General features: G+C 30.2%; 1 protein-coding gene across 1 annotated transcript; it reads left to right on the top strand.

Annotated features, from left to right (window-relative positions):
- Positions 1-21,923: 21,923 nt before the first annotated feature.
- LOC111283268 (zinc finger protein GIS3-like) lies at positions 21,924-22,859 on the top strand. The gene has a single exon (XM_022871711.2). The coding sequence runs from the start codon at positions 22,136-22,138 to the stop codon at positions 22,709-22,711; it is 576 nt and encodes a 191-aa protein (XP_022727446.2). The 5' UTR covers positions 21,924-22,135; the 3' UTR covers positions 22,712-22,859.
- The last annotated feature ends 470 nt before the right edge of the window (positions 22,860-23,329 follow it).

Below are 23,329 nucleotides of genomic sequence, written 5' to 3'. Positions count from 1 at the left end.
TTTAGGAAAAAAAGTGTTACCATTTCAAACATTTGAATGTTTTTGGTTACAAACTTCTAAATGTTTCTATGCTCTTTGTAGGGAATGTTTGGCATCAACTTTCCACCATCATTTTGGATAATAGGTAGATAAGGACTTGTTAGTCTAAAGTGAGCAATTCTTAATCACACTTGGTGTTTAGGTAAGTAGTTATCATAAGGTTAAAAGCATGGCATGGTGTCTCTTTGGGACACGGTAAACTAGGGGATGGTCGAGGCCAACGGGCTTTGTATCATGCTTATGTGCTGAACCATGGGGATGGGTATTAGCATTCATTATGCCCCTTGGTTTCCCCACTATGAGTCGACTAATGAGTAGCCAAAGATCATTGGTTAGTGCTTGTATAAAAAGGGTACCAATAAGGCTAAGAGAAAAATAGGCTAATAGGTAAACAAGCTATTAGACCCTTACTGGTTACTCGATAGCATGTGTGGAAGTGTGCTAGCAGCACACTTGAACACTTAATGAGATGTGATAATGATGCTAGGTGTCCATCATGTGTGTAACCAGTCTAATGTGAGGCTAAGTGATGTATTGAGCATGGAATTAAATAGTAGCATAATAGTGGAATAGTGGTCGTTATTTTGTGGTAGCGCTTTCGGCCGTTACCACTATTTAAAAAAAAATGATTATGAATTTGAAACTCACTCAAAACGGTGCATTGCGTCTACAACAGAACACCATAATGGGCAATAGTGAAAATAATGGTCCGCTATTGGCATTATTCCCATTTTTCGTCCATATTTCTTATTTTTAAAAGAAAAAAATCAATTAAATCAACTCAATTCACCCAAATTCATCCTCAACCAAGAACAAGTGTTGAAAGACAATCAATTTAAAGGTAAGAGTAAGTTAAAATTACCTTTTTTTAAAAAAAATTTGCTAGCTTGTTGCAAATTGCTGTCGAAAAAAAATCTCTGATGACCGATTTGTAATTGGGAGACCAAAAGGCTATGGGCTGCAGGTTGTGAGTTGAATGTGTAGTGAAATTGGTGGTGAAGGAATAAGGTAGAGATCGGAGAGTCAATCAAGAGAGGTAGAGAGGGGAGGATTTTACTGATTTATTAATTTTTGAGTTTAGGTCTTTGTGAGAAAGACAAGAATAAAAAGAGTGAAGAAGAAAGGCTAGATCTTGGAGGAATGGAAGTTGGAGTGTGTGAGCACAGGACACTAAATTGAAGGCTAAGGTAGAAGGGTTGGGGTGGGTGAGTGGGTGAAAGCCAAAAGGAAATGAAGACTTCACATAAAGAAAAAAGGAATAGGAAATTTGGAGGGATGTGGAGTGAGTGGGTTTGATAAATTGGTGGGCTAATTGGAAGGGTACGTTTGGAGGGGTTGAATAGGTGAAGGGAAATATAAATTTTTGTAACTTTGTTATAATATTGAATATGATTTTCTCTCTAGCAAAAATTTGCTACAAAATAAAATATAAATTCATTGTTCTAATTTTTAAAAAATTATGAATAATTTTTTTAAAAAATAAAATATAAAGTGTCATAAATTATTTTAAAAATTATAAAATAAGAGTTTTTATGATTATTATTATTATAATTATTACATTTTATAATGAATTGTGCAAAATTAAAAAAAAAATTCACAATCGCGATTACTGCAATATTTTCCGTTATTTCTATAATCACGACAAACACAACGCAATCGAAAATATGACCGTAATTTAAATATATTGTTTTAAGCCTAGTGTTGCTCTTGTGGTTGCAAGCCGAGTTGTGCTTCAAAGTTCCAGGCATAAGAGTTGAGGAGTTTGTGTGCGGGTATGGTGTTGGATTCTCATCATGTTAGAAAGAGACATCCTAATGAGGATTGGGGCTTCACTACCATATGAGTTTTTGAAGGGTGAGTGCTCTGGATCCTGGTGCTTCGATATCATTACCTGGTTGCTCGAGGATGCCGGTTAATGATAGCAGTTGATGTCCTCCCTCTATGTGTTTTGGAATGTTGCGAGTGACCCTAAAAGGTCGAGTCAAAATAAGCTATAATGCGGACGCTAATGTATATACGGGTTGTCCATGTAGAAAAATGGACTTACGAAAGACTGATTAACAGTAGTCTAGGTGCAGCACAATTTTTTGGCATAAGGAACGCCCAATTCATTACACTTGGTTTGGTTTATGTACTGATGTAGTGACATAAATATTAAATTACGTGATTTGTGGAATTAAAGTTTTTGGATAAATGTCAAAGGACCATGAACCCACTTACAGCCAGAGAGCAGCCATTGCCAACGAATGTGATAGCCCACCAATTCTCTTACTATATATATATATATATATATATATATATATATTATATCTGCATAATTCTTTTCTTTTCTTTTTTAAATGGAAAAAATAATTCATGATAAACAAGAAAAATACAGTAGGCAATGCAGGGTCAGCTTAGTTGGCATTAATATATAATATAGGATTCTGATTCATAATATCGAGAATTAAATCTTGGGATATCATCTCAAGCTGAAAATTCTTGATTTGAGGGCTAAGAAATGTTGGTTTCCACCAAGAAAGAAAGCAAAGCCAATGGTGAACTTGATTGACCTTTGCCATAAGCGCTAGCTCAATCCATAGCCATTTACATCAAACTTGGTGCTGCATCATACTATACTGCACAACTCAGGCTTTAGTCCCTTCATATAAGAACTAGGGGAGCTTGGTGGGCCATCTCCAAGGATTCTGAAATCTTTGGATATTGTCATCTAACAGTATTCATCATGTGTCTTATCCAACAAGTAGGGTTTATAGCACCTTTCTAACTTAAACCAATTTAATCTCCCTTCCTCTTGTTTAAACTATGGGAAGTGATATTAGGTAGCAGTGTCTAGACTGTAAGTAGAGATGGTATATTAGTCTCTAGCTTTGTTCTTCACGGCCATTAATGGCGTGATTACCGTTGAAATTTTATGAAAGGGATGACAGATTTCTAACCACATGCTTCAAGAAGGATATAATTATAAAGCTTAACTACCATTAGGTGAAGCGACCATGAGTTACAAGAAACCGACATGATCATGGTCAATTTTAGAGATTAGGTAAGGCAGCGACCGATTAAGTTTTGATCCTCAATTGATGCCAGGTCTTATGTCTTCCTATTACAGGTTGTTCATTTCAAGTCAGTTTTGACCAAAAAAAAGAAAAAGAAAGAATTTCTATCAAGGCAAAAATTAAAAAACAATTAAATGATCATAATAGTATGCCTATTGATGATATTTTGAATGGAGGTGAGTTGGACGATGAGTTGGAAGGTGAATTGGATTTAATCCGCATATATATTAAGGAAAGTAAGGTCAAGATGCGTCAGAGATTGATCTCTAGGGTGAGCTCTGACATTCAAGTAAGGTAAGAGTGTTAGGGTTAAAAGAGAAAGAAGAAGAATTGTAGATAAGGCTTAAGTCTGGAGGAATGTATTTTTAGATTTACTTTTACCTTATGTATGAGATATGAGATGGTGATATGATTTGAGAAGATGATAATTGATGACAAATTTATGTAAAATACGAGAAAAGTTTATATAAATAAGTATAGATTGTATTTAATAATTTTAAATAAATTAAAAATAAGTTAAATTATTATGAGAAGATGTGTTGATAAGACGTTAATTTAAATGATTGAAGGAGTAAATTATTATGAGATGATGTGCTGATAAGACGTTAATTTAGATGATTGGGCGAGTTGTTTCTATGGGCAAAAAAGTCCTATTAGACCAAAAAGTCATGTATTATAATGAGGAGTCCGAACATCCTTCCTCTTTTGCAATGATGTGATAATAGGACGTATGCTGACTTAACAAGTGTAGAAATCGAGCTTATCGACATGATGATTAGGCGTAACAAGGTCATATGTTGGTTCGGCAAGATTAAAACTGGGCACCATTTTTAATCCTAGGTAATTCTTAGCCATTATGCTAGGCTACTTGATTTTGCTAGCTTAACCACAACCATTACTCTTTTATATGTGTTCCGGGTTATGTCGTATTAGAGGAAATAAAATCTAGATGTCGAGATGGTACATCCACTGGGCCGGCTTCCCGATTAAACCTTTTTTTTAGGTTATTAAATTTTAAACACCGATCTTTCAAATTTAAAGTTTAACACTTTATTAATATGTTATTAAACTGACTAAATTTTATTTTTTGCCTGCAAGGATTAATCGACATGAACAAGAAGTAACAAAAGTAAACCTCAAGTGGGCAAATCTAGTTAGTTCATTAGCTCGATGCATGCCCTTCAGCTTCTCTCTGCCTAAAGGAAAAAAAAACTAAATTAATGTTTTAGCCAGTGACTTCTGGTTGATGGCCATCTGATTTCAGGATTTCACACACTAAAAATTTACTTTTACCATCCGAACTGAGTGGCTGAGCAGTCTATTCATCTGTGGAAGTAACATGCACTTGTCCAATACAGCTCTGAGGTTTTAACTTATATACATGTTTTAGGTGGCCAAAATGACGATGAAGTCGCTGGTCTCAATTTTCATTGAGAAGGGTAATAAAACAGAAAGATGGCTCCTGCAATATTTCATGAAATAGAGATGGTAAGAAGGATGAATAACCACCAATGGACGCTTTAGGAAATATTTGCCTAAATGGATGCTCTATGATGTCACAATGGTTAGTCAAAAGTGAATAAAAAGAAAATAAGGAACTAGGCAATTTGAAGACTTAAATTTGACTGGTAAGAACATCAGGAATAAAAGTGGTGCTTGCAAACTCCAAGAATTCTATTTTTTCTTTTTTTTTTGGGCCATTCTTTTAGGCGCCCACTAATGTGAACTACATTTGCACCTTCCATCAAGCTCGAATTGAAAAGGAAAAAAGTCACAATAAAAGTCCCCCACATATGAATCTTTGGAACAGATGACGCATTTTTAGTTTTTGAAAGCCCTTTCAAAAGCAGAATAAAAACTAAAGAAGAGACAAGAAACTAGAAAAAACTCGAAGTGGGCCATTACGTGTACTTCGATGTCTCGAATCCTACAAAATATTTACAGTGAAAAGCCATGAACTCCCCCCCCCCCCCCCCCTTTTTTTTTTTTTTGCTTAAAAGAAGGGATTAAAACCTTAAAGCATTTCTTTTTTTTGGTATATAATTTCGCTCCTAATGAAAATAAGAACCCCCACACTACATAGCAAACTGAAGATCGTCCTCTATAAGAAATAAGCTAGAGCTCAGCAGCTCATCTGTGCTCTAGAGAACCACTGGGGTACTGCCAGCAAAGCTAGCTATATTAATCCTCCTAAATATCTTCAAATGAGGCTCTTAGCTAGGTTTACATGAAATTGAAGTGAACAATGAGCTCAGAGGATGATCCTAATTATAACCTTGTGAGGCCGATTAGCCACTCAATGATATTTTCCATTGAATTACTTGAATTTAAACACGGAAGATGAAGGGCACCATTAACCGTGGTGGGGACTGGGGACAGAGCTAGCCTGTTGAGGCGTTTCAGCTGTATTTTCCGGAATGATGTAAAATTGGTTTGTACGAAGCATGGTGGGAGAGGAAGCAAACTAAGGAGCACACATGAGGGCCGGAACAAGCCATACTGTCTCACTAAAAGAAATGTGGGAGCATATAGCCTAAAAGCGTCGAGAGGATGCCGTACAGGCCATACAATTCTAACTTTTAATCAAAGCTTCAAACTAGGATGCGGCTACACAGCATATAGGATTCTTTGTACGATTCAGCTGGCATGCCAAACATTGTCTGCGGTTTTTCCTTATCGGCTGTTCGAGTGGATAAACATCGTGGAAAAGTTCTTGTTACCATCATATGTTAGGTCAAGACATCTAAGAATTAATATTCCTAATTGCTCTGCCTGCGATTCCATGGCCTTGAAATTATAGATACAGATTCATGGACTTGCGACTGTTGGCTAGGAGCAAATCCAGTTGAAAGGGGTCAGGAAAAGTTAGGGGAATTAGATTCAGCAAGGATATTGCTGAAGATATATTCAAATAACCCTTCAAACGGGTTTTTTTTTTTTTTTTTCTTTTTAGTGAAGTAACTGAATAAAAAGGGGAATGCATGTCAGTTAAATCTGGATTATGGAAGACACTGTGATCATAAAAAACCCTCGTTGAGGGGTGAAGGGTGCGAGTATGTGCATGCGCACGCTAGTGGCAGACAACATTTTTCATCGACGAGCCAGCAATGTTTTGAAACGTGTCGCCGTACACCGACTGTCATTATCCAAGTACAACAAATGATTTATGTCTTTTCAGAGTCCAATTGGGAAAATAAAAGCTCGTATGTCATGGTTTGTTTAAACCTGACCAAAATCCCATATGACCCCTCCCCCCCCGCCAAAAAAAAATAACAAAATAACAAAAAGAAAAAAGCCCCCTACACCCGAGTAGCTGGACATGTCAATTGGAAAATGAAAATACTCAAACTGAATTGTTTTTAAACAAAATAATTTTCCTTGTAATGACGTTTTGGTTCATTGACAGAAACCCTTCTAAATGTCACCACAATTAACCCAAAAAAATGGCAAAGTGAGATGGATATTAAAGGTTACATCAATGTGAAATTTTGCACTATGGTATGATTTTGTCACTCAATCCTCTTTTCTGAGTATTCACATATAGCTTATGACTTATGAGCCTTCTTTAACTAATTGGTAGCTTGGTTGATAGAAATTCTTTTGTAGGATTCTTTGAGTCTCGTAGTTTAAGCCTTTAAGGAGCTTGATTTGAAACCTGCCCTCTGCCTATGCTAAATAAAAAGAACCGAGGTTAGGATTGCAAAAGACAAAATGTACGAGATTAGTAATATATCAGGTGAATAATTCCCAGGGTCTTCTCCCTCGAAAGTTATTATGGCATCGAAGTCAATACCTACTAAGTTTTACTACAAAAATAGTGGGTTTAGGATGTAGAAACAATTTTTTTTTTTTTTGGAAAAAGGGAAATCTAGAGGATGATTTTCACCTCAAAATATCTATCTTTCTCCAAGATTTGGTTGCTTTGTCCTAGCTTATATATAACTCGTCGTTTCTGGGTTGTTTGAATCGGAAAGACCTTCCATTGGGAAGAAGCGGAGGTGAAGATTTCGTGCATTGATGTTACGGGGGTCTAACCTATATGCGGAGGGCTAGCTAGCTTCAGCTTTATACATCACAGAGATATATTAAGCTAAAGATTATGAAAGAAGCCAACCTAATTGTTTGACAGCTATGAGAATTGTTTCATGTATATCTCAAACCTAGCTAGTCCGCTGATTGCTTTATGAAACCTGGACATTTCATCGGAGCTTCCCTATTCATTCCTCCAATCCTAGTCAATATACGCTAACACGAGCTACTTGGTCCACACGAAGGACTAATTTTCCTCATAATTAGCCTGCAGTCCCCGTTACGTTGGGATTAAATATTTTTTATTTTAGAATATAAATTATTTAATTTTTTATTTTTAATAAAATTTATAATTATCTAATTAGTTTTGATTATTTATAATAAAATGTCATATGTCAAATTTTATAAAACAATGATAAGGTAATTTTAATAATTTAATATGTGGTTAATTTTATATATTAAATTTTAATACATAATTTAATAAAAGGTATTATAGTAATTTTGAAAAAAAAAATCACATGTCAACTTCCTATTTGAAGCATTCATAATGGTGTTTACGTAATTATGGTATAAGGGGTATTATATTAATTTTGGTCAAATATGGTAGGAGAGTTATTTTTGTAAGTATTGTATGAAGGGTATTGTAGTAATTTTGATTAATTATAGTAGAAAGAGTATTTTTATAATTATGGTAGGAAAGTATTATAATAATTTTGATTAATTATGAAAAAGAGTGGTATTTTCATAATTATGGTAAAAAGGCATTATAATAATTTAGATACATGACAAAATCATATGAAATAAACAAATGGGTATTATAATAATTTCTATGAGAATTATTTTAATATATGTTATTTAACATTTAATAAGTAATTTAATAAGGGTGTTATAGTAAATTTCAAACAAAATTCCACATGTCAAATGTCAAATTTTAGCCAATTATATTAGGATGGGTATTTTTGTAATTATTGTAAGAGAGTATTATAGTAATTTAACTAATTATAAGGAAAGAAATATTTCTTAATTATGGTAAAAAAGAATTATAGTAAATTTAAGCATGTGTTGACATTATATCACATAAACAAATAGTTATTATAGTTAGGGCTGAGCAAACGGTCGATTAATTTGGTCATAAAAACCAAATAACCTACTTAATTGACTTAATCTATTATAAAAACCGAACTGACTGATGTATATAAGGAAAATCAAAAAAATAAACCAAATTAAGGTGATCAGTTTCGGTTAGTTTTCTTGGGTTAATCGGTTCTAATTTTTGTTTCCTACATTAAACTTTAAATGTAATTCATGTAATGATAGTTAAGTATTCAAATACTCAATACATAATCTAATAAATTCAAACATTGTTAATAATACTCAAATAAAAATACAAATACAACATAACATAAACACAAACTTAAACAACACTAACAGTCCATAATTTATCTAACACTAGCTGTCCATAACACTCCGTGAACACAAACTTGAACACAAACTTAATTTATCTAATACTAGTAGTCCATAACAATCTATAATATTCTAGAAACACAAACTAATAGTCCAAAAACCATGATAATAGTCCATAACATGCCACTGCCAATCATTGAGCAAGCTTGAAAAAAAAAAAAACCAAAGCATAAAATAAGAATAAAGCAAAATGAACTGTTTAACAACAATACTCAGCCAATTATATTCAAGAATATCCACTACCAATGAGATTGCTCAACATTAATTATAAGGTAGTGAGCTTTCTGAACAACAATATTTAGCAAAAACACAAATGAAAAATAACAAAAAGTTTATTCATGTTACCTCAATTTATCAATACACTTTACTAATCAATTATAGGATCCAATACAATCTTGGATAAATCTAAACATACATAAAAAAAAGTTAACTATAAAGATTCAAAGAAATAAGAATTAAAAAAATAATGGTAAAAATAAAATAATTAGCCAAATCAATCTTATCAAGTTGTTCCACTTCATCCTCTACGACATTTGGATCAAAAATTAAAGATCCACATAACCAATCTTTAGCACAAATAAGAGCTTGCACAAGTTTAAGAGTTAAAGAACTCCTATATGCATCAAGCACATGACCACTAGTGTTAAAAGCGAATTCAGAAGCAACCGTAGATATGAGAACCACTAACACATCATGAGCTAGATGGGAAAGGATAAAAAACCTATGACGATTGAGTTTCCATGAAAGAAGAACATCAAAGTCTACCCCTTCCTTAATAGCATCGGGTTTCTCATTCAAATACTTTTCTAACTCTAATTTATTCTCTTCTCTACCTTATTACTTCTTAAATCTCATAAACTTAGCCATAACAACTTGTGAGTCACATAAATTCCCAGTTCCAAGTTTATAGGTGGATTCTATAACTTGACTCGTATGGTTACTTTCACCAACTTGTTTAGATTGAGGTTGTAACATGTTTTTGTATTCATCAAATAACTCACCAATTACTTCTTTCACTTTCTTTATCATTACTAAAGTTTGATCATACAAATACATTTTCATAAAATAAAACTTCACAAAAGCAAGTTTTTTTCTAGGATCAAGAATGTAAGTAATATAAAGTAACATATTCATTTTCTCCACATTAACTCTATACTTGTTGTACTTATCTTTCATTTTTTAGCTATTGCACTTAACTCAACATCAACATCAATTGCCAATCTTGTAAAATACCATAAACACCACAAATATCTTCGAGAAAATTATTAGCGGTGACATATAAAGAACCTAAAACTCTAACTATGAGGTTGTAAAATTTTTGTAAAAAAAAGCATAATCTTCTAACACATGCCCAAGCATTTTAATCAGGCACCCTATATTCCAACACAAGCTCACTTCTATAGTAAAGATTAACATCATCAAAAGCCTCAAAAGCCCTTTCAAACTTTTGAGCTTCTTTCAACATCAAGTAAATGAAATTTCACCTAGCTTAAACATCTAAGCACAATAAGCTCTTACTTTGAATATGTTCATTAGCAACACACACTTTAAACTTGGCCAACCTAGAAGATGATTGTCTTACATATCTAATAGCCTCTCTAACAAAAGCAACTAAATCACTCATTTTCTTTAACCTATCACTCACAATAAGGTTAACAATATGAGCAATGCATCTTAAATGAAGATATTTGCCTCTTACAATACTAGTTATTACATTGTTAAATTTTTTTTCTCAAGTATGAGATTGTAAAATCATTAGAACTAGCATTATCAACTGTAATAGAAAAAACTTTATCAATCTCTCAATCACATAAGCATTTTTCAATTACCCTACCAATAGCCTCACCTTTATGACTAACAATGGGATAACAGTTTAATATCCTTTTGTTAAGTTTCCAATCATTGTCAATAAAGTAAGCAATGATATATATAATTGACTCTCTGCAATAAGGTCCATGTGTCATGGTAAGAGATACTCTTGTAGAAGACAATTTCAAGAATTGCCTTAAAGAAGCTTTTTTATCCAATAAATTTGATAACAATCCCTAGCAATAGTCCATCATGATAGTACATGAAATCTAGGACATGCAATAGCCATACAATGCCTAAATCTTTTCACTTTCATAAATCTAAAGGTAACTTATCTATAATTATCATTTAAGCCACATCTCTCTTAATAACATCTTGATGAAACTTTCAAGTACCTAAAGACCCATCTTTTTTTGAGTTAAAAACTAATTCTAGTTGGGAAAGATCACCATTACCACAAAAAAATTTCATACAATAACCTATATGATTCTTTAATATAGATGTTTCATTTTTTTAAGGTGAGCATAAAATTTTCTATCTCAATAATTGCATCTAGCTTTGAGTTCACCTTTGTCATTAGTAAATTTGATGAAGTGGTCCTATACCTCTGACCATTGTTTGGTCATCTTTTTTTTTATTTATTAGTCACAACTTCACTTTTTGTTTTATATGTGTCTACTTAAGGGATTGATTGAGCATCTTTTTGTGTAGGATTGCGATTAGTCATTTTATTTGACATCTTAAAAAAAAAAGAAGTTAAGCTATATATAAACATAAGCAAATGAATAGCATTTCTAGGACATGTGAAGTCAACCCAGATAAACATAAGAAATATAATGAAATGGGAGTGATTGCATTTGCAATAGACGAGAGAATTTGCAAAAGAAAACTAAAACTATTAACGTGCCCTAAAAACATGAGAAATGATTTTTACAATTAAATTTCATTCCAATCATGCTTGGAGTATGCAAAAATTTTTCAAGAAAAATGACATTCCATATATTTTACAAGCAACTCTTAAGAAAATATGTTAACCTAAAAGTCTCAATGGATTTAGACAAATCAAACATGTTACCTTGAAAGTTTCCTGGATTTGGACAAATCAAACAAATTTTCAGAAATTTCTAGTAGTTGTTTCATAATGAGAAAATCTATGTTAAGCAAACTTAAATTTGTGAATGTGATAAGTAAACAATCCATTTTCATTCCTTTCCTAATTGTTAGCAAAACCATATAAAGTCCACATGGTTGCCAATTTGAACCCGATATAAAATAAATTCCCTATTGCAAATGGATAGAAACTAACAAGTAAAATTTTATGGATAAATCAAAAAACTAATTCCAACCAAAATAAAATTTCAAATTAAATTGTACAGGCTTGGTCCAAATATATTAACTATTGGAAAAAGCGTTCCACTATTTTGGTGAATAAAGGTAAATTATTAAGCTTCACCAATGAAGCAATAATATTCATATTACAAGTTAATATAGATAATAGTGTATGCTTCTCATTGCTGAATGAATAATTTATCCCAATAAATTATAAGTGCATAATATCATTGTTTGTTCCCAAAAGTTACAATTAAAAAAAAAACATGTATAATGGAAATTTCAACAAATCTGATATAACAAGCTATAGCCATCATGTATATGAATGGAATAAACTAAAATTGAAGGGAAATTTTCCAAAAGGGACAATGCACTTTGTAATTTTTGTATTAGTACTGATGAGGCACTTTTTCAATAAGGATATTTGAATAAGACAAAAACAACTTTGCAAATGCCTCAAATCTTTTTCCCAGAACAAGCAAACTATCATATATGCTAATAAATTCCATATTATTTCTCAAGTACAGATCATTAGATAGGAAATGCATAAGCGATTTCACAATTCCATTTTTGATAAATTCAAAAGTGGAAACAAACTCTCTACCATTAAGCTTTAGCTTAATTTAATGCAAAATACTATAGAACTTCTCCTCAAGTTGAGCAAGAGTTTTAAATTCTATAATAGGGATGTTTATCAAATCTAAAATAATTAAAAATCAAACACTTCAAACAAGAAAACCAACATTTTAGTATCTATAAAATGCCAAAAACAAAAAATGATCTTTTTACTAACCTCTAAGAATCTAACTTCTTGCTATAACCTTTTGAGTTTAGCTTGTATCCTATGCTAGTGAAAAGAGCTAAAGCTTAGAGAGACTATGAGAGGAACTAAAGAAGAAAGAAGGCGGAGTCGCAGAGGTACAAAACGATACAACAGGTAGCAGTAAAGACACAACATATTAGAGTGTTAAGAGAGAAATGAGAGTGGATAAAAAAGACAAAAGGGAGAAGAAGAAGATGTGTAGTAAATCATAGTGTTGACTATTGAGATTGGAGTGCGGCAAGTCGGCAGCAGGTAGATTAGAAAGGGAAAACCATGAAACATAGGGAAAAAAAGAGATAAGAAAATGTGGATAGTGTAAATAAGTGGCTAGGGTTCAGCAACAAAAAAAAATCTAAAAAATAGATGATTATAAAATTTTATTTAATTATTTATCTTATATTAAATCGAGTATTTTAATTTATTCATTTTTCAAAATTTAAACCTGAAAATCGATCGCTTTAACTATTTAAGCTAAACGTATAACCAAAATACCCATATAACCCAAATTAACCGACTCAATTTACCTAAAAAATAGTTTTTTTAGTTTTTTTTATTTTAACTGATTTTTGCTTTCCCCTAATTATAGTAAGTATCAAGGGGATTGTTTTAATATGTATTATTGATTTTGAAACACAATGTCAAATATCAACTTCCTATTAAGCAGTCATAAAGGTACTTTTACAATTATGATAATAGAGGTATTATAGTAACTTTAATAAATTATAAGAAAGGTATTTCTGTAATTATGATAGAAGAATATTATAGTAATTTTAGTTAATAATAAAAGAAGAGATATTCTTATAATTCAAAAATAAAAGAAACTATATATTTGTAATTATGATATAAGAATATTATAGTAATAATTATAAAAGGATAGGTATTTTCATAATTATGGTATGATGGCATAATACTTAATTATAAGAGAAGATATTTTCATAATTATAGTATGAGAAAATTATAATAAATAATTATAAAAAGGAATTTTTTGTAATTATAATATAAAAATATAATAGTTAATTTGATCGTATGTTAATTTTTTATCAAATAATACTAAATATAATTTGATAATTTCTTGGCTAATTTTTATCAATATATGTACATATCAGTGAATATAAAATGCTCCAACAGTGCAATGGTCAACTCAATTTGGTGAAGTTTTCCCCCTACTAGCTGTCGATTAGAGTACTGAACTATTACTAAGGTTATATATCCACAACTAATATAGAGAAGCCAATGATATTCATAACTGTTTCTTTGCAATAAAAATTAAAAATGTTGAGAAATGTAGATAAATAATTGTACTATATTTCAATTTCTTTTTTAATTTTTATTATAAAAAATAATATTCTAAAAATAAAAAATAATTACAATTATTAAAATTTAAATTATAAACCTATTAAATATCATTTTTTAAAAATAATTATAAAAATTAATTAAACTAAATATATTTTTTTTAACTTTAAATTCATGTACTGAGAAAAAAACATAAAAATTAGATAATAAGGTGCCTAAAGACGAAAAAGTTCCTTTATGATTTGTAAGAGTTGGATTAATGGTCTCACCATGATAATTGAATTATGCACGCCATTAAGCAAGGTGCATGCAGGAAATTTGGTAAATAAAGGAGGTAGGAGGGATAAGCTTAACATAACATCTTACCTACAGACGATGACCATAATACCCCATCTTTCTTAGGCTCTTTTCACCATGGATCTTCCTCATTAGGATTTGCTCCTATAAAAATTATGCCTAGATATCGTAACAGTTTTGGGATTATTAGACGTTTAGAATTTTAAACTGAGAAAAATAGGAGGGAGTCACTACTAATTTTTTTTTAAGGTGTGATTGGTCACCTAAAAGTTTATCTTTTAAATAAACTATAAAAATGAATTTAAAGTTTATCAAAAGATAATTTTTGGTTTACGAAAATAGATTTTGAGTTCAGGAGTTGGTTATGCTTGGGGAAGGATTAACATCCCCATAATGTCCATAAATTGGTACAAATTAATCATGTGTTATTTCTAGTATTCAATGAAATGGTTTTGATTTAAAATTTAATACTAATTCCCTTCATTTTTTATTTTTTTAAAAGAAAGTAATTTTATTAAAGTTTTTTATTTAGGAATATCGAAAAAATCTCGAAGTTAATGAATTATCTTAAAATTTTTCAACATCTAGGTAGAACTTTAAAGATAACGTTTTTTACTGATATTCGCCATGACATTCTTTGAAAATAAAAATAACATTTTTTAATGAAGATAATTGTTGGTGGCTCTCTAACATCTAGGTAAAGTACTAAGGATTATTTCGTTCAGAATGTTATTTTTGTTTTTTTTTCACGTTTTAAAATTAAACACATTTTTTATATGAAAATGCCAACAATAGTATTGTTAGATAACAAACGATAATTATAGGGGTAAACATGTGAATTGAGTATAATCAATAATATATAGATGCATTAATAGATGTTATGCGTAATGATGAAATGCAATTTTGAAATTTAGGTTCTTAAATATAATAAGACAATCTTGACTCCCTAACATCTAGCTAGAGCTTAGGTATAACTATTTATATTTAAGATCCCATTATATCATTATATTTTTTATTTAAGTTTTAATCTCATTGTTATGGTGAATTAAGGACTCGCATGAAAAGCTTAATGAAATAAAGTTTCTTAAATATCCTATTGTCTAGGCCGCATTTGAGAACAAGTTATTTCAAGTGAAATTTTCACATGTATCCTTAGGATTTTGGAATGCTCTTGATTAAAAATTAGGTCGAGGTTTTAAAGTTTGAATTATTTTTTGGTGATTGTTCGGGGTTGTTTACCAAATTTAGGGTTTAGGTTAAATTTAGGGTTTTGGTCAATCTTTCAAGATTTAGGATCTCATTGTAGGGTTTAAGATTAAGGTTTCGAGATTTTGGAGTTTTGGATTTTAGGGTTTTGGTTTGAGTTTTAAGGGTTTTAGGGTTTGATCTTAGGGTTTTAAGGGTTTTAAAGCTTGGATTTTAGGGTTTGGAAATTTTTGGGATTTTGAAATTAAAGGTTTAGAGTTTCGAATTTTGGGGTTTAAAGAAAATACAAACATCTCTAAAAATCTCTAACATTTTGGCATATTTTCGAAACAAATTTGGTTTTTATAATTTTTGAAAATTAATTTAAAAGTTTTCTTGTATTTTTATTTTTTTTTATAAAAAAACTTATTATTATTAGCACTTGCTTTTATTTTTTATTAGTAAATAATTTCCCAACATCTAGGCGGAACTATTTATTATTATTATTTTAAAATGATTTTTATTCCCTCCATTCATTAGGTAGGGAAGATCTTTTTTATTAGTCTATTTTATAATCATTTTATATATGTTTTATTATTATTTATTTCTTATTTAACACTTTGGTTATTATTCTTTTAAAAGGAATATATATATATATATATACACACACATATTAAAAAAAATCAAAATTTATGAAATTATTATTTTTTCATTATTGTTGTTATTATCATTAGTTTTTATTCTTTTATTTTATATTATTTAATAAGGTTCATTTTTAAAATTTTTCATAAAAATTATAAAAACTTTAGCTTTATTACTCCTTATTTATTTTTTGTTTATTTATTTATTTATTTATTTATTATTATTATTATTATTATTATTATTATAAAACAACAAATATTTATTCTAAAAAACTAAAGGTATTAAACATGTATAAGTAATAATAATAAAACTAAAATGATATAAATAATATATAAAAAAATAAAAAAAATTGAACCGAATCGATAATGGTCCGGTCAACACCAATTTGGTTGATTTAGTTGGTTCGGTTCGATTTGGTCCAGTTCAATTGGACCGATCAGATGCTGAGGGATGTCGAGTTGCCTGGTTGAGTGCGTGGACCCTATATCGAGTTAGGGCTGATGCGTAGATCCTTCTATGGTTCAAAACGGCTTTGTTTTTTTTTTTTTTTTTCTATAAAACCTAAAAAAACTTTTTTTGGTTCATTTTTTTGAGCTCTCTCTCTAAACAAGAAGGGGCTCCCTAACTTATCACTGACAATTGCACTAGCCATCATCTGTTTAGCCACTGGCGAATGTCGACTGCTAGTTCAATCACTAAAATATTCTAAAATTTGCCAAAAGGCTTGCCTTAGCCCTCTAAACTTTGATCCGACCTCTTTTTTGCAGGAAACAGCCCCGATCGGTATGGATCAGGGTTTAAAGTTTTAGTGTTCTCTTTTTTTAAAAAAAAAAACCAAAATTGATGATTTCTTTTCTATTTTTGTAGGTAGGTTGTCATTGACGGTTCCTCTTTATGGGGAGGATTGTGTTTTTTTTGTTTACGTGTTATTTTTTTGTGGATTTTTTAATTTTTTTTCATGGCTAAATTTTTTAGGTTGGTTTTTCGGTTTTTTTTTTTGGTTTCCTGATAGGTAATAAGAACTGGGGCGGTGGGTGTATAGGCTAAGCGCAAGGCTAGTGGTGTGTGGGTATGGGCTGTGACTCTGACAATGCTGGTGAGGGTGGATGCTCGAGGTATTAGGACTGGTGCCTAGGGTTTTTAGGGTTAGGGGATGTTTGAGTGCTTGAGGTTTGGGTATGAGAGGGAGATTAGGTGCCTATGTCCCCATGAGTGTGGTGTTGTAAGGGCTCTTTATGGGGCCGAGGGGCAGGTGATGGCTGGTGCCAGGGCATGAGGGGTGCTAAAGGACTGGCATGAGGGGTATGGGTGCCAATGGAATAGGTTAGGTGGTTGACATATGCACAAGGTGCAGGGGCTTTAAGTATTGGTTACATGGAACCATTGTCTCCCTTTTTTTAATTGTTATTATTATATTTAATTAATTATTAATTTTAATATTAATAAATAGAACTTGAAAACAAAATTTAATTTAATAGACCTAGACAAAATTCGGTGTCTACACTAGACAAATAGTAATTACCCCTAGAAAATTTGTATGACCAAGCTATTTTTTTGTCATGATTGCTTGAATCTTTAAGTAAGAAATTGTTACCATAGTAGCAAAATTCTTCACAACAATCATACTTTTGCTTTTCAGGTATAATCTGTTGGTAGTTTAAAATGTGGTACATTTCATATTGAATAAAAAGATTTAATTATTGATGAATAAAATTAATTTTTATATTAATTTTATTCGTATTTTAAATAATTATTTTTAATAGAAATAATTATCATATGACAAATGGTCCTAACTATTTGAATATAAATAAATTATTATTCATAAAGATCATGATTATACAAAAGGTCATAACCATCTGAATAAAAATTTATGTCTATTCATTTATTATAAACAAATATTTCAGTATAATCATTTTCACTACTTCTGATTAGCGTGATTTAGAGATCAATATTAAAAATTAGCGTGATTTAGAGATCAATATTAAAGAAGGCTCAAGATGTCAAAAGATTAATGTTTCTGTGGACCAAAATATTAATTTTCATAATGATCTTCATTAGAGGTATGTATTTATTTTTTTGCATAATTGCTGGTAAAAAGATTGATAATGAGATAGACACATTAACAATTTATTTCATTAGTGTGTAAAGTCTAAACACAATATGTAAAATATTAATTACATCGCATAAGTTTATGCATATATTAAAATTGACTCCACAATTGGGTTTAATTAATTGTATTATATTTATTTGAAAAATCGATACTTTTAAAGACTGTGATGGAAAATAGCCTGAAAACATAAAAGAGAAAAACATGAATTGATTTATGACCAAAAGAATTATCACTTGTTATCAAGTAATAGATTAAATTGGGTTCTAATGGAATGACCGATTGTTTAGTTGTCATATCTTGGTTATATATATGACAGACAAATTGTCCCATGGTTTTTATGAAAACAATAAAAAATGGGTAAAGGAATTTACCATGAGAAATTAGATATAAGTAGAGAATATATATAAAAAATAAAATTTGGCTACAAGATTAGCTTTATTATTAAATCATGGCACCAAATTTGAGATAATAAGTTGAATTAAGCTATTTCTATGCTTCTATCTCTGTTGGTTGTTTGTAAATCAAACGTTGATATATATATTTTAAATTTATTATTGGTTCAAATTTTGACTAGTGTTTAATTTTCATGAAAACCAATTAAAATTAAATGTGAATTATTATTATTAAGATATGGTGTTTCATGGATTAATTGGTTGATAATAAACCAAATAATGGTTATTATAAAAAACATGTGCAGTGTGACATGTATTTTGCCTACTGTGTGTATTATACTAGAAGTGATTTTACAAAATAAAATTTTATTGTGAACAATCATAAAGTGAAAATCATAAAAAGTTGTCAAAGAATTAATCAATGGTTACAAAAAAGCATTGCTGCTTTTCGCATATGAGATATTGATTCAAGAAAAGGCATGTCATTAAAATATTGAAGCTTTGTCAGTTACTAGCATTTTGAAGGATGTTCATCAATGTCTAATTAGGCATGTTTATAAATTAGAAAAGAACATGCAAATTCAATATTCCAAAGGCACCAATACATGCATATGTTTAATTCCATTTTGTTATGGCATAGAGAACATTGGTATAGTTTGCCACATATTATGAAAATGAATTGAATGAGATGAAATTTTCTTTCTTATACATATAAGAAAGATATGGACTATGGAGATAAAATGCCATCATCCAATTAATACATTATTGGTTAAAGACAATAAAGATATTTTTGCTTCTCGTACCTAAAAAAATGGCCTTTTGTAGGCTGTTAAAATGAAAAGTGAATAAGTTTTCAAGGTTTTCAATAATTTCATGACAATGGCAAGGATGTGACTAGTTGTACATCATATTAACATATGGGCTTAGATAATAATATTGATTTGTAAAAACCGTAAGCCTTAGAGTTAACCAATCAATGATTTAACCAATGCAAATTTTATCATGATTTTTTGCATGAAATATGAGTAGAACTCATATTATAACTATTGTTTATACTATTTTATGAAAATGATTCATTGGATTCATGTTTCATGACTTGCATTGATATGGTGATCTAGATATGAACATATTAGTCATAAAATAATTACGAAAGTATTTAAAATTGGAGTTAAATATACTATGGACTCTTATTATACATAGGCTTATTGGTCCTATGAGTAAAGTTTGAATTTATTATATATTTGAAAAGTGGTAAATAACATAGATATATAGGTTGCACAATGGTGGAGAAATAAAGTTCTTAAAAAATTTTAAAATCAAGTTTAGAGGTTTCAATAGTTATGAACTTGGAATTGGCCATTGGGCAATTAGTACATGCCTTGGAAACTAATGATAACATTTGAGATAATTGGTTTTCACTAAAAGCTATCATTATAAATGAGATAACTTCAATAGCCAAATCTACATGATTTGTAGGTATGATGTGGATTATTATAGTTGGCTTGAAATAGTTGTAAGCCAAAATTGATGCCACAATTTTGATCACGTTGTGGTAATTTTTTGTTATGTATATGGTCAATTCATGGATTGTACAAATTATTTATCATCTATGGTTCTATATAGTGAAAATTTCAAAGTATATTTACTTTGAAAGCCATAAATGATTCAAAGATCTTGTAAATATGAAAACTTTGATAATAGCAAAAGGAATGCTATTTGATCCATTTAGGTGATGGAAATGGTTTTGTTTATGGTAATAAAAAATTATTAATAGTGTTTATGATGAAATAGATTCATATAAGTATTTATGAATTGACATAAAAAGTCTTAAAAGGAGACTATAGAAACATGATTATATTTGAAATTTGCTTATTGATGTAAACTCTTATGTTGAGTTAAAATATAAAAGTTTTAGAACTTTTATAGAAATATTAATCTATTTGCTAGTTATCTTTCACTAAGAGTAGATTTATAGGCCTCGTATTTAAAAAAGAAATATCAAATAATGAAAAGATAAATTAAATGAAAACTTGATTAAGTATATATGATACCTTGAACAATTGAATGAGACATTCTTTAATAAAAGAATGCACACTTGCACATGGTGGCAATGATAAATAAAAATTACCACCATAGTGTTGTTGCAAGATTTTAGTATAATTTTATGAGCAAATTATACAAGCTAACAAGTTTAGACACTTATTAAAGTAAAATCATAAAAAGGTCCTTAAAAATCTTAGAAAGACTAAAATGGTTTGGTTTATTTATTGAGTTTATCTGATTGTACTAGAAGTATAATTGTATTAAAAATATATAAAAGTATGGAAATAGAATGGTTGAAATTAAAGAATATAGAGTTGTGGTCACAATCAAAATCAACTATTTTTTAAAATGATAAAAATGGGCAATAATGTCTGGAGCATATAAATGATATACAAAATGAACAGTTTGGATATATTAGCTTCAAGTGATTATATTAAAGATTTAATCTCAAGTGGGGGTAATTACCATAAAAGAAAATTGAATTCCAAGATATTTAGTTAGTAGTACTACAAGTAGAATGGATTTAAACCCTTACTATTAGACACTAATAATGGAAACCCAACTTTGAATTAGTAACATTTAATTACGAAGTTTAATGGGTAAAAACAAGTTATTGTTATATATCTATTAAGCACTAGTAAAATCCATTCAAATTTTAGAAACTAGTGTGATCTATTGTGTGGGAAGGATGAGTTTTTATACTCTTAATAAAGTTTTAAATGTCTAAAGCAATGGAGACATAATGGAAACCCTACCTATATAAATATAGAAGTAGTGCTACTTCAACAAGAAGAGTTGTTGTCTCTCTTGTAAATGTTTATGAATAGGATAAGCTTATGGCTATAGTAGTGTTAAAAGCAATTATAAACCTTTGACAGAAGAATAAATAAGTATTATATGTGTTATATCTTGAATTTTAACACTAGGAGTTGAGATTTAATTTGCGGATACCATGAACTTCATTAGAATTCTAAAATATATACACTAATTGAATGTTTAAATCGAGAAATACTTTCTTATATTCATAATATTTATATGTGTGAAAGGTAAAAGTTAAGTACTAACATTCCAAACTAGTGGAGGATTGTTGGTAGTTTATAATGTGGTGCATCCCACATTGGATAGAAAGATTTAATTATTGATGAATAAAATTAATTTTTATATTAATTTTATTTATATTTTAAATAATTATATTTGAATAAAAATAATTATAATATGACAAATTATTATAATTATTTGAATATAAATAAATTATTATTCATAAAGGTCATGATTATATAAAATATCATAACCATCTAAAAAGAAACTTATATTTTTTCATTTATTATAAATAAATCTTTCAATATAATTATTTTTACTACTTTTGATTAGAGAATTTAAGGTTTTATTACATTTTAAAAGCATAATTGCTTTTAAGAAAATGCTTCTCACACCTCAAAGCCAAAATTTATTTGTATTATTTCTCTTCTTTTATTTATTTTTTCTAACATAACCAACTCAACAGGCCAATACCTGGAAAAATGAATGAACTAAAGGTGGAAGATCAAACCAGTCCGGCTATAAATACAGGGCATTTACAATAATATATCACACACATAATCATAGCCTTTCTCTCTAGATTACAATGGCAGAGAGCTCAATCTCGACCAAGTCATCTACAGCTGATATGACACCAGATGAACAATCCGACCAGAAACCCTCTTCATCACTGAAGCTATTTGGTTTTTCACTAACTGAGCAAGACGAAAATTTAGAGAAAGCTGAAGATTTTGGAAAAAGCAGGAAATTCGAGTGTCCATTTTGCCACCGAGTATTTGCCAACTCTCAAGCACTAGGGGGGCATCAAAATGCACACAAGAGAGAGCGTCAAAGAGCAAGGCGAGCCCAGTTTCACAGCCATCTACGGTACTTAGCAGCTGCGCCTGTTTTAAGCTCCCATGCAGGAAGGTCGATGACGCCAACGTTTCCTAGAGGGTCCACTAGCAACAATGCTGCTAAATTTGTGTCACAACCAGGTTATTGTCCATCACGGCAACTGCTGCTTCCCTCAACTCCTTGTCAGTACCCTCCTCGAATTTACATAGCGCAGCCAATGCATTTTTCCACACCAGCCCCGGAATTGAATGAATTTTCTGGTAAATTGACAGAGGCGGACATAGGCGTTGATCTTCATCTTAAACTTTCTCCTTCAGGTTGTTAGATAACCCCTCTATAGCAATGTACCAAGGAGTTTAATTAATCCTCTCTGCTCTGTTTTTATATTTCCTTTGTATTTCCTTTTTCTCTTTAAATTGGTCGTGAAGCGTCGTGTTATCTTTTGTTTGAAACATCTTTCAATGTATTGAAGAGTTCAGAGTCTGATCTTTCCATGAAATTCTAGTTGTCAACAATGAAGCACGGATATGGACACCATAAACGAGTATAACAAGATAGGGGTAAAACAATATCATAATTCTTAAAAAATAAAGACATGTATATGACAAGACAGAATGATAAATAATATTTTTATATAGTATAATTGAAAATTAAAAATATATGATTAACATTGAATTGATTTTAAAAGATAATTAAAAAATTAATAATAAATATGATAAAAATTTAGTACATATTCTATATTATCATAAGCATCAAAATATAAAACACAAATACCACAAGAGTTCCGACATGTCTAACATCGCAATGGCTTCTCTTATGCGAGAGATGAGAGATGCTATGACGTTGAAATTGTAAAAGTAAATCTTTGGGAATTGATAATTAAATTACACAATTTTCTGTAGATAGCAGACATCGAGAATGTTATGTGGGACAAAATCGACGC

This window comes from Durio zibethinus, chromosome 3 (genome assembly GCF_047325235.1).
Source record: "Durio zibethinus cultivar Kanyao isolate XHJ-2024 chromosome 3, ASM4732523v1, whole genome shotgun sequence".
Classification (NCBI taxonomy): domain Eukaryota; kingdom Viridiplantae; phylum Streptophyta; class Magnoliopsida; order Malvales; family Malvaceae; genus Durio; species Durio zibethinus.
Note: the sequence above shows the minus strand (reverse complement) of the source record. Positions and strands in the feature narration are given on the sequence as shown.

Excerpts from the sequence above, each read along its gene's own strand:
- LOC111283268 (XM_022871711.2), top strand. The coding sequence starts at position 22,136 with ATGGCAGAGAGCTCAATCTCGACCAAGTCATCTACAGCTGATATGACA.